The sequence below is a fragment of the Bos javanicus genome, chromosome 10 (assembly GCF_032452875.1).
Source record: "Bos javanicus breed banteng chromosome 10, ARS-OSU_banteng_1.0, whole genome shotgun sequence".
Lineage (NCBI taxonomy): Eukaryota > Metazoa > Chordata > Mammalia > Artiodactyla > Bovidae > Bos > Bos javanicus.
The window spans coordinates 10,325,939-10,338,134 of NC_083877.1; the positions used below are offsets into that span (position 1 = coordinate 10,325,939).

Genomic DNA, 12,196 nt, shown 5'->3' on the forward strand with positions numbered 1-12,196 from the left:
TAAATGGTTTGTCATCCTACCATCTAAAAACAATCAGAAGGTTGTGTGTTCATGTCACGTTGGGATCAGAGTGGCTTTTTTTAGAGGCTTCCCTGGTGGCTCAGATGGTAAAGCGCCTGTCTGCAATGCAGGAGACCCAGGTTTGATCCCTGGCTTGGGAAGATCCCCTGGAGAAGGAAATGGCAGCCCACTCCAGTGTTCTTGCCTGGAGAATCCCATGGACAGAGGAGCCTGGTGGGCTACAGTCTGTGCGGTTGCAAAGAGTCAGACACAACAGAGCAACTCCACTTTTCATCTAAAGACAGCTGTTCCTCCCCTCTTCTCTACCAATTTATTTTTAACCGGGTTCTTTCTTTTTCACTTGTTATTTTATATTGGAGTATAGGTGCTTTACAAAGTTGTGTTACTCTCAGATGTACAGCAGAGTGATTCAGTTGTACATAATACATATATCTGTTCTTTCTCAGATGCTTTTTATAACTGGGTTCTTTCTTCACAGGAGAAAACATAGATTCTCCCTCTAACCTACTCCATGGCCTCCCATTCAAATAAAGCGTAGTGCCTACCCTTAATAAGCCTTATTCCCTTCTCCTATTCACTTACACAGATTTCTGAAAAGAGAGTATTTACACATGTTTCTATATCTCTGTCCTCCTTAAAAACATGTATGGAAGTGGAATTTTATTCACTCTTTCAGGAAATATTTTAGATTACCTAGTTCATGCCAGGCAGCGTGCTAGTGAAGAGCAAGCAAGCAGAGATACTGTGCATTCTTTGCCCTCACGGAACATTCAGAGTGGGAAGCAGGTGATATAAAATAAAATACGAGTGTGATAAGAGGTAAGAGCCAATCTGATCACACGGACCACAGCCTTGTCTAACTCAGTGAAACTAAGCCATGCTGTGTAGGGCCACCCAAGATGGGAGGGTCATGGTGGAGAGGTCTCACAGATTGTGGTCCACTGAAGAAGGGAATGGCAGACCACTTCAGTATTCTTGCCTTGAGAACCCCATGAACAGTATGAAAAGGCAAAATGATAGGATCCTGAAAGGGGAACTCCCCAGGTTGGTAGGTACCCAACATGCTACTGGAGATCAGTGGAGAAATAACTCCAGAAAGAATCAAGGGATGGAGCCAAAGCAAAAACAATACCCAGTTGTGGATGTGACTGGTGATAGAAGCAAGGTCTGATGCTGTAAAGAGCAATATTGCATAGGAACCTGGAATGTCAGATCCATGAATCAAGGCAAATTGGAAGTGGTCAAACAGGAGATGGCAAGAGTGAATGTTGACATTCTAGGAATCAGCGAACTAAAATGAACTGAAATGGGTGATTTTAACTCAGATGACCATTATATCTACTACTGTGGGCAAGAATCCCTTAGAAGAAATGGAGTAGCCATCATGGTCAACAAAAGAGTCCAAAATGCAGTACTTGGATGCAGTCTCAAAAACGACAGAATGATCTCTGTTCATTTCCAAGGCAAACCATTCAATATCATGGTAATCCAGCCTACACCCCAACCAGTAACACTGAAGAAGCTGAAGTTGAATGGTTCTATGAAGACCTATAAGACCTTTTAGAACTAACACCCAAAAAAGATGTCCTTTTCATTATAGGGGACTGGAATGCAAAAGTAGGAAGTCAAGAAACACCTGGAGTAACAGGCAGATTTGGCCTTGGAATACGGAATGAAGCAGGGCAAAGGCTAATAGAGTTCTGCCAAGAGAACACACTGGTCATAGCAAACACCCTCTTCCAACAACACAAGAGAAGACTCTACACATGGTCATCACTAGTCAACACTGAAATCAGATTGATTATATTCTTTGCAGCCAAAGATGGAGAAGCTCTATACAGTCAGCAAAAACAAGACCAGGAGCTGACTGTGGCTCAGATCATGAACTCCTTATTGCCAAATTCAGACTGAAATTGAAGAAAGGAGGGGAAACCACTAGACCATTCAGGTATGACCTAAATCAAATCCCTTATGATTATACAGTGGAAAGTGACAAATAGATTCAAGGGACTAGATCTGATAGATAGAGTGCCTGATGAACTATGGACGGAGGTTCGTGACATTGTACAGGAGACAGCGATCAAGACCATACCCATGGAAAAGAAATGCAAAAAAGTAAAATGGCTGTCTGAGGAGGCCTTACAAATAGCTATGAAAAGAAGAGAAGCGAAAAGGAAAGATATAAGCATCTGAATGCAGAGTTCCAAAAAATAGCAAGGAGAGATAAGAAAGCTTTCCTCAATGATCAATGCAAAGAAATAGAGAAAAACAACAGAATGGGAAAGACTAGAGATCTCTTCAAGAAAATTAGAAATACCAAGGGAACAGTTCATGCAAAGATAGGCTTGATAAAGGACAGAAATGGTATGAACCTAACAGAAGCAGAAGCAGAAGATACTAAGAAGAGGTGTCAAGAATACACAGAAGAACTGTACAAAAAAGAGCTTCACGACCCAGATAATCACGATGGTGTGATCACTCACCTAGAGCCAGACATCCTGGAATGTGAAGTCAAGTGGGCCTTAGGAAGCATCACTATAAACAAAGCTAGTGGAGGTGATGGAATTCCAGTGGAGCTATTTCAAATCCTGAAAGATGATGCTGTGAAAGTGCTGCACTCAATATGCCAGCAAATTTGGAAAACTCAGCAGTGGCCACAGGACAGGAAAAGGTCAGTTTTCGTTCCAATCCCAAAGAAAGGCAATGCCAAAGAATGCTCAAACTATTGCACAATTGCACTCATCTCATATGCTAGTAAAGTAATGCTCAAAATTCTCCAAGCCAGGCTTCAGCAATATGTGAACCATGAACTTCCAGATGTTCAAGCTGGTTTTAGAAAAGTCAGAGGAACCAGAGATCAAATTGCCAACATCTGCTGGATCATGGAAAAAGCAAGAGAGTTCCAGAAAAACATCTGTTTCTGCTTTATTGACTATGCCAAAGCCTTGGACTGTGTGGATCACCATAAACTGTGGAAAATTCTGAAAGAGATGGAAATACCAGACCACCTGACCTGCCTCTTGAGAAATCTATATGCAGGTCAGGAAGCAAAAGTTAGAACTGGACATGGAACAACAGACTGGTTCCAAATAAGGAAAAGGAGTACGTCAAGGCTATATATTGTCACCCTACTTGTTTAACTTATATGCAGAGTACATCATAAAGAAACGCTGGGCTGGAAGAAGCACAAGCTGGAATCAAGATTGCCGGGAGAAATATCAGTAACCTCAGATATGCAGATAACACCACCCTTATGGCAGAAAGTGAAGAGGAACTAAAAAGCCTCTTGATGATAGAGTGAAAAAGTTGGCTTAAAGCTCAGCATTCAGAAAACTAAGATTATGGCATCTGGTCCCATCACTTCATGGGAAATAGATGGGGCAACAGTGGAAACAGTGTCAGACTTTATTTTTGGGGGCTCCAAAATCACTGCAGATGGTGACTGCAGCCATGAAATTAAAAGACGCTTACTCCTTGGAAGGAAAGTTATGACCAACCTAGATAGCATATTCAAAAGCAGAGACATTACTTTGCCAACAAAGGTCTGTCTAGTCAAGGCTATGGTTTTTCCAGTGGTCATGTATGGGTGTGAGAGTTGGACTGTGAAGAAGTCTGAGCGCCGAAGAATTGATGCTTTTGAACTGTGGTGTTGGAGAAGACTCTTGAGAGTTCCTTGGACCGCAAGGAGATCCAACCAGTCCATTCTGAAGGAGATCAGCCCTGGGATTTCTTTGGAAGGACTGATGCTGAAGCAAAACTCCAATACTTGAGCCACCTCATGCGAAGAGTTGACTCATTGAAAAAGACTGATGCTGGGAGGGATTGGGGGCAGGAGGAAAAGGGACGACAGAGGATGAGATGGCTGGATGGCATCACCGACTCAATGCACATGAGTTTGGGTGAACTCCAGGAGTTGATGATGGACAGGGAGCCTGGTGTGCTGTGATACATGGGGTGGCAAAGAGTCGGACACGACTGAGCAACTGAACTGAATTGATCTGAAGAGGTAAGAAGAAAAGGTATTTGTTACACTGAAGAGCTTATACTGGCTATAACATTGAGCCAGGGAAGACATCCATGAACCAGTAATTGAGCTGAGATCTGAAGATATGGTGGGAATTCATAGGCAGAAGGAGTTTGCCTGTACTCCAGAACTGTTGTTGCCAAGTTCATGCTGTTAGGTCCATGAATACTGGTGTTGTATCTACTTGACCCCTAAGCAGTGCTTGATAGAGTTGGTTTCTCCTCCATTAACTCTTCCGACTTATGTGTTGTGATTTCTTACATGAGCTGATTCACTGTCATTGCTTTAAATGTCTTCTACTGTGTCAAGGGTGTGTGTATGCTAAGTCGCTTCAGTCGTGTCCAACTCTTTGCGACCCCATGGACTGGAGCCCTTCAGGCTCCTCTGTCCATGGGATTCTCCAGGTGAGAATACTGGAGTGGGTTGCCATGCCCTCCTCCAGGGGATCGTCCCAACCCAGGGATCAAACCCACAGTTCTTATGCCCCCTGAATTGGCAGGTGGGTATTTTACCACTGGCGCACCTCACAAGGGTATCCAAGGGTACCTAGAGTTAAACTTAACATATGTAAAATGAAATTCTTGACAATTCCATGTACATATTTTTTCTTGGTAATCCTGGAATCATTTTTCCCTCTATTTGGAAGACTGTTTCTTTAAGGAGCAGTATATTATATACTATATTATATAGTATTATATTGTATACTATATTGTTGCTTCGAGACTAAATGAAATCTTATAGACTGTTCTTTTGATTTCTGTTCCTTTAGTTGTACTGTTGAAAGAGTGTGACCCTCATTATTTCTACTTTAGAAATTTGCTTACTTGATCAGTTTTTAAGTGCACCAGGGATGGACTAACATTTTTCACTATAAAGTTTTTCCCGATCATCCTAATATTGGTGTTACTAACTTAACTGTTTAATTTTTAATCTCTTTCTCGGTATGTGGTAAAACACTACAGAGTATACAGAGGGTCTGTGGCTGTTTCCTGAACTGTACCTTTACTCCATATTAACATACCTGTGTAGTGCTTTTCTGTACTTGAATATTAATATTGTTACTTCTGTGACATTCACCTGGCATATCTCTGTCCATTACCTGGTTTTCAACTTTTCCTTTGTCCTTTCATTTTAGCTGTGGCTCTTATAAATAATATGTAGCCAGTTTTTCTCTGTTACTTACTTATTGCAGAGTCCTTCAGTAGGCAGATAGGCTTATTTTTTATATACTGTCAACCTTATTTATTTATGTTGATGATTAAATAAGTACTTTATTGGCACAAATAATTCTTAACCTAAAAATATAATTATCATAAAGGAGGAAATAAAAATTTTCCAGCACCCCAAAATAGTCAAACATTTTGTTCTGTGCTCTTCATTTATATATATATAGAAGAGAGAAGACTAAGGAATCCAATAGAGGAGGAAAAGGGAAACAGGTTTCTGTATTAACTGTCTTCAACATTCTTGTTAATTTAATTGTTTTGTAAATTGATAGCATTTCCTCAAGAGCAGAGAAAAGTAAATATTGTTTTAGTACCAAGAGTGCCTGACACACAAAGTTCAGTAGATGTTTAAGGAATGAATAGAGAAAGAAATTATTTTTTCAGTTTTTCTTTTTTCTCTCTAAAGATTTCTATGGAAAATGACTACCTGGGCCCCCGAAGAATTGAAAGTCTACAGAAAGAGGATGCTGACTGGCAGCGGAAAGCCCACATGGCCGTGCTGTCCATTCAGGATCTTACCGTCAAATACTTTGAAATAACAGCTAAAGCTCAAAAAGGTGAGTTTCCCAGTACAGTTATCCTTGTTAGGTATTTTTAAAGTGAGTGGAGGTTTTTTTTCTTAATGAGTCGTTTAAATATTTTTTGTTCACAATAGTTATAGAAAAGAATATAAAGACCATTCAATCTAGCAGTTAAAGAAGATCACTATTAAGTTAAGGTATATCCTTCCAGTCTTTTTCTAGGCATTATGTGTTAACATATACTCACCTGTAAAATAATTAAAAATAATGGGTATTTGTATAACAGATTACAATTCTGACAGTAAATGTTTGCAGTTATAGGGTTCACAGCTTAAAGGCAAAATTCCCAAGAAGACTGCCTTCCCTTCAGACACTGCTTGCAAATTTGGGATGTCCACAGGCCATCTGTACTTCTAAACAGTAGACTACAAATTTAGTGGTTCTGCTACAGCCCTTTTAAGTTTGAAAAATTCACTACAGTGACTCAGAGAACTCAGGAAAACATAGTTCCCATTACAATTTATAAAAGATAGAAATCAAGGGTTTCCCTGTGACTCAGTGGTAAAGAATCCGCCTGCCAATGCAGGGGACACAGGTTCTTATCCCTGATTTTTGAAGATCTTGCACACTGCAGAGCAGCTAGCCCCGTGTGCCACGACTGTCGAGCCTGAGCTCTAGAGCCCGGGTGCTGCAGCCACTGAAGGCCGCACACCTGAGAGCCTGTGCTCCACAGTAAGAGAAGCCACCTCAGCGAGTGCACCTCTAGTGCACCGCACAGGAGAGCAGCGCCTGCTCGTGCAGCTGGAGAAAGGCCCGCACAGCAGCGAAGACCCAGCACAGCCAAAAATAAACGAGGAAACTTCTTTTAAAAAGATAGAAATCAAGCCAAATGAAGAGATACATATGACAAGGTCTGTCTGTCTAGGTCCATTTCTTCCAACTCCTTTCCATAGGAGGCCACAGAACTCTTTCCACCACTCTCTGAGAAGCAGTTTGAATTACTCATATTCATATAGAGCATTCTACATTCATAATTTTCTGCATTACCTTCATATTCCTGAGCTGTTGGAAAATAATTTCCAGTGAAGTGAGCAGCAGTTAGGTGGAAAAATACATCTGTCAAGAGATGTTGGTAGACAAAGTATTGACTAGCTCTTATAGTAGGTAACAACATGAGACTGAATTAGGACAGAAACTGCTCTATATACATAGCCCTTAAGTGGAAAGCAGAGAAAAGGCTCCAGACTATTTTTGCTTTTACAGAATGTTTAGCTTTATTAAGTTGTGATTACAGATTCTGGTGAAAATCAGGGGAGTAGCAGACTAGGTATTTAAGTAACTAGTTTAACTCTCCTTGATTTTTAAGTCACCAAAACTCTTCAGTTTCATATATCTGTGTTGAAGGTGTTGATAATGCCACCATGCCTATTCTATAGGATTGCTAGGCAGATAAATAGAATATATGGAAAAAGTACTTTGAAATAAACATAGCATTGTGTTAATCTGAGTGATTGTGGTTGTGTGCATGAGGGAGAGAAGAAACAAAACAGACCACGTATTTGGTTAATATTGCTATGTAAAGTTGAGAGAAACACTTGAGTACATATTATCCTCTCATTTAATTTCCACAAGTCTTCCAAGGAGGTACTGTATTTCCTTATGTTTATCATTCAAGGGAATTTAGCCCAAGAGCAGGTAAGTTTCTGCCTTAAGTTGATGGGTACAAGTGAGAATTTAACTCCAAGCTGTCTCCTAACCCACTGCTGCTGTTTTTGCCCCTACATTGCACTGCTGTATTGATACTACGGTTGCATAAATATTGTCATACATTTTTTTAAAGAGATAGGCAGAGATTTAAAATGGCAGAATCATTTGATATGTAGGCAACATAAGTAGATGTTATTTGTTAAACCCTAAAATTAAGGATCAGATTAATGTACAAATATGTTAGCAGTTAAAGGCCACAGAAAAAGAAATCAAAATAACTATATTGAGAGACAATTCTGAGTAAGTAGATTGCTCATTTGTCATAAGAACTCAGTAGATTTTTAAGACTAAGTCAAGAAATAGTAATGTTCTTGAATGCAGATAATTACCAGGAACAGGTTCCAAGTTGGTTGCATCTGGTCATTGGGACTAAGGGTGGAGGGAGAGAGTTGAGCCCAAGAAATTGTTCTTTCCACTTTCAGCTTCTCTGTACAATTTTAATTTTTAAGTATGTTCTAGTATCTTGCCTGGAAAATCCCATGAACAGAGGAGCCTGGAAGGCTGCAGTCCATGGGGTCACTGAGGGTCGGACACAACTGAGCAACTTCACTTTCACTTTTCACTTTCCTGCATTGGAGAAGGAAATGGCAACCCACTCCAGTGGTCTTGCCTGGAGAATCCCAGGGACAGGGGAGCCTGGTGGGCTGCTGTCTCTGGGGTCGCACAGAGTCGGACATGACTGAAGTGACGCAGCAGCAGCAGTATTACTGTAAAAAATTTTTTTAATTTCATGAAATTCTGAGGCAGATGTTATTGAGACACTTTTTGCAAAGAGAGTTATGATGTAGTTGAAATACAAAAGTATTAATCACTTAACCTCTGAGCATAAGAAACTACTAGAGAATGTATATTGACCTAAAGAGTATATTAGATACTTCATAATCAGATTGCCTGCCTCTTTTATGTTAGTTAAAACATGTTTCTGACCTGTTAATCAGAAGGGACATAGAATGGTTGGATTCATTGTATAAGGACCCAAGATGAGCCAGCACCACACTGTTATCAGTTAAACAGTTAACTGATATCAGTTAAAACTTATTTAACTGGAAGATATTATCTGTTTGAGTGTCAAGAAATGTTTCCTGGATGAGGCCTCTGTTGTGGCAAACTGGAAGTTTTTCTTTTTTTTTATGGTGGCCAGAAATTGGGTGTCTTCCTTGGGGCTTAACTGTACTCCAACAGTAACCTTAGTGGCATAAGTGTCATGATAATGTCTAGACACTTATTTCACCCTATATCATATCATTGAAATACATTTGAAGAACTCAAAAAGGTACATGAATTTAAATAATTTTTAAATAACCTTTAATAGTTATGGTTCTGATTTCAAGTAACATACCTCAGAAAAGGTATGAACCTTCACAGAATAAAGTTTTATAGAAATTGTGAAATTTAATAATACTGGAAAATGTGAAAAGAATATTTTTAAGTAAGTTTTAAAATTAACCTGAAAACTTAAGTTTCATCTTGAGAAAGTTATTTCTCAGGATGATTATTTAAAATTCTTATTGGAGACATTAGAGAAAATCTAAGATAATATTGATTTATATAGGTTATACGTATTTTATCATGTTATAGGTAATCTGTCATGAACCAGTATAGGTAATTTATCATGAGGGTAGGATTTATGTGCTTATCTTTGAGTGGGTGATCAGTGTGATCTTAAGACTTCCAAATTCTTGAGTATCAAGTTGTTTCATGTCTTAATGTCTCAATGTCCTTTTTAAAATTATCAATAGCTGTGTATGATCGAATGCGAGCAGATCAGAAGAAATTTGGTAAAGCGTCATGGGCAGCAGCCACTGAACGTATGGAAAAACTTCAGTATGCAGTTTCTAAGGAGACTTTGCAGATGATGAGAGCTAAAGAGATCTGTTTGGAACAGAAGAAACATGCTCTAAAAGAAGAGGTAACAAAAACCATGAGAAAGATATATTTAAAATTATTTTTAATTAAGATGTGCTATATTTGGTACAAGATTTAAATTTTTCTGACCCTCCTGGCAGCACTGTCTTCATGAGGTGATGATAACTTTCACATTGGGGCCTATGATAGAATTCGAGTTATTGCATTTTCATAGCATCTGAGCGTGACTGTAGGCAGCAGTTGTTAACAATTGTTAAAAGAAAAAGGGGCACTCATTTCCTATCTCCCCTTCAACTCTCACCACACCTTGGCAACTATTTTCTCTCTTTAGATTTGCTATTCTGGACATTTTATGTAAATGAAATCATAAGACATGTGATTTTTTTTTAATGCTTTTCACCCCACATAATATAATGTTTTCAAAGTTCATCCATATTGTGGCATATTTCATTGCTCAGTCTACTTCTTTTTCAAATGATACACCACTCTATAGTTACACCACACTTTATGTGTTCATCAGTTGATGAACTTTTGGGTTCTTTCTATTTTTAGAGCTCTATGAATAAAGCTGTTATGAACATTTTAGACAAGGTTTTCCTTTATCCTGGTGTGAAATGCTATTTAACCTATTGAGGAACTGCCAGACTGTTTTCCAAACAGCTGTACCATTTCCATCCTCATTAGCAGTGTACAAAATGATAGAATTTCTCCACATCTTTCTTTACATTATCACTAATACTGTCTTTTTTGTTTTAGCCATCCTGGTGGGTGTGAAGTGGTGTCTTGGGGTTTTGATTTGCATTTCTCTGATGGCATTTATGTCTAGTATCTTTTTGTGTGCTAAATTGGCCACTTATATGTCATCTTTAGAGAAATTTTGATTCAGATCATTTGCCCATTTAACTTTTTTTTTCATGGCCTGTGGATCTACTGGAAAGCTAGGAAGCTTCATAATTTCTTTACATATTCCAGAGACAAGTCTTTTATCAAATACATGATTTGTAAGTATTTGCTCCCATTCCGTGGCTTGACTGGATTGGCTTCTAATATGTATCTGTGAAAGTTGTACATTCTACTCTAGAGAAGAACAAAATGTCATCACTGTTTTTATTAATATAGCTTTATGTAAAACACATTGCTTTATGAATGTGCATATGCATGTCTAACTCTTGTTTAAAAAAGACTGTATGAGGTAATCTATAATATATTATGGCTCTGATCTAGAAAGAACTTTTGTTAATGGATTTATTTTTCCCTCTTCTTTTTTGCTACTATTGTTAAAGGAAAAGTTAGAACTTGTTCTGAACTTTTTCACACTATTCAGAATCTCTTACAGATTTTAGCTCCATCTCTTCTTCATCTGAGGCATTTCCACTCTAACCTTCTTTTCTATTTAGCTTTCTCCTTTATGTTTCTAGATGTTTCTCAAGTTCTAGAACTTTAAAACTTGAAATACTAGCATTTTATTGACTCTGAAATAGAGTGCTACTCTTTATCACACTGACTAGCTTTATTCTAACCAGGATGAATAGTACTAACAACATAGGGTGCCTAAAAGAGCTGCAGAGAGTTAGGTTTATAACTGTTTGCCATTGCAAGAACATTTCTTACTGGAATTGGTCTCTTGTGGTAGACGAAGGGCGAGGCTGAAATGGGCCAGGGAGTTTGGCATTTATCAGTGGGGTCATTTTCCCTGGGGTCATCCCAGTACCATAATAGTCTGTTTTGAATGTTCTGGATTATGTTTGAGTTCTTCAAAGGATTTGGTAAAACTGTTTTTACCAAAAGAGTTCCAGAAAAACATCTATTTCTGCTTTATTGACTATGCCAAAGCCTTGGACTGTGTGGATCACAATAAACTGTGGAAAATTCTTCAAGAGATGGGAATACCAGACCACCTGACCTGCCTCTTGAGAAACCTGTATGCAGGTCAGAAAGCAACAGTAACTGGACATGGAACAACAGACTGGTTCCAAATAGGAAAAGGAGTACATCAAGGTTGTATATTGTCATCCTGCTTTTAACTTATCCTGTCATCCTGCATTTAACTTCTATGCAGAGTACATCATGAGAAATGCTGGGCTGGAAGAAGCACAAGCTGGAATCAAGATTGCCAGGAGAAATATCAATAACCTCAGATATGCAGATGACACCACCCTTATGGCAGAAAGTGAAGAGGAACTAAAAAGCCTCTTGATGAAAGTGAAAGAGGAGACTGAAAAAGTTGGCTTAAAGCTTAGCATTCAGAAAACTAAGATCATGGCATCTGGTCCCATCACTTCATGGCAGATAGATGGGGAAACAGTGGAAACAGTGTCAGACTTTATTTTTGGGCTCCAGAATCACTGCAGATGGTGATTGCAGCCAAACGTTTACTCCTTGGAAGGTTATGACCAACCTAGATAGCATATTGAAAAGCAGAGATGTTACTTTGCCAACAAACGTCCGTCTAGTCAAGGCTTTGGTTTTTCCAGTGGTCATGTATGGATGTGAGAGTTGGACTGTGAAGAAAGCTGAGCGCCAAAGAATTGATGCTTTTGAACTGTGGTATTGGAGAAGACTCTTGAGAGTCCCTTGCCTGCAAGGAGATCCAATCAGTCCATCCTAAAGGAAATCACTCCTGAATATTCATTGGAAGGACTGATGCTGATGCTGAAACTCCAATACTTTGGCCATCTTGTGCGAAGAGTTAACTCATTGGAAGAGACTCTGATGCTGAGAGGGATTGGGGGCAGGAGGAGAAGGGGACGACAGAGGATGAGATGGCTGGA

The 12,196-nt window shown here is 39.1% G+C and overlaps 1 protein-coding gene and 1 non-coding gene across 2 annotated transcripts in view; both read left to right on the plus strand.

Moving 5' to 3' along the window:
* The window catches only part of JMY (junction mediating and regulatory protein, p53 cofactor), a 77,965-nt gene that overhangs the window by 37,546 nt on the left and 28,223 nt on the right, over positions 1 to 12,196 (plus strand). Inside the window, exons 3-4 of the mRNA XM_061430040.1 lie at positions 5,678 to 5,828; positions 9,299 to 9,468. Coding sequence (XP_061286024.1) covers positions 5,678 to 5,828; positions 9,299 to 9,468 — 321 coding nt within the window. The remainder of the gene's footprint in view (positions 1 to 5,677; positions 5,829 to 9,298; positions 9,469 to 12,196) is intronic.
* On the plus strand, positions 90 to 161 carry TRNAC-GCA (transfer RNA cysteine (anticodon GCA)). The gene has a single exon. It is a non-coding gene; the product is annotated as a tRNA-Cys (tRNA).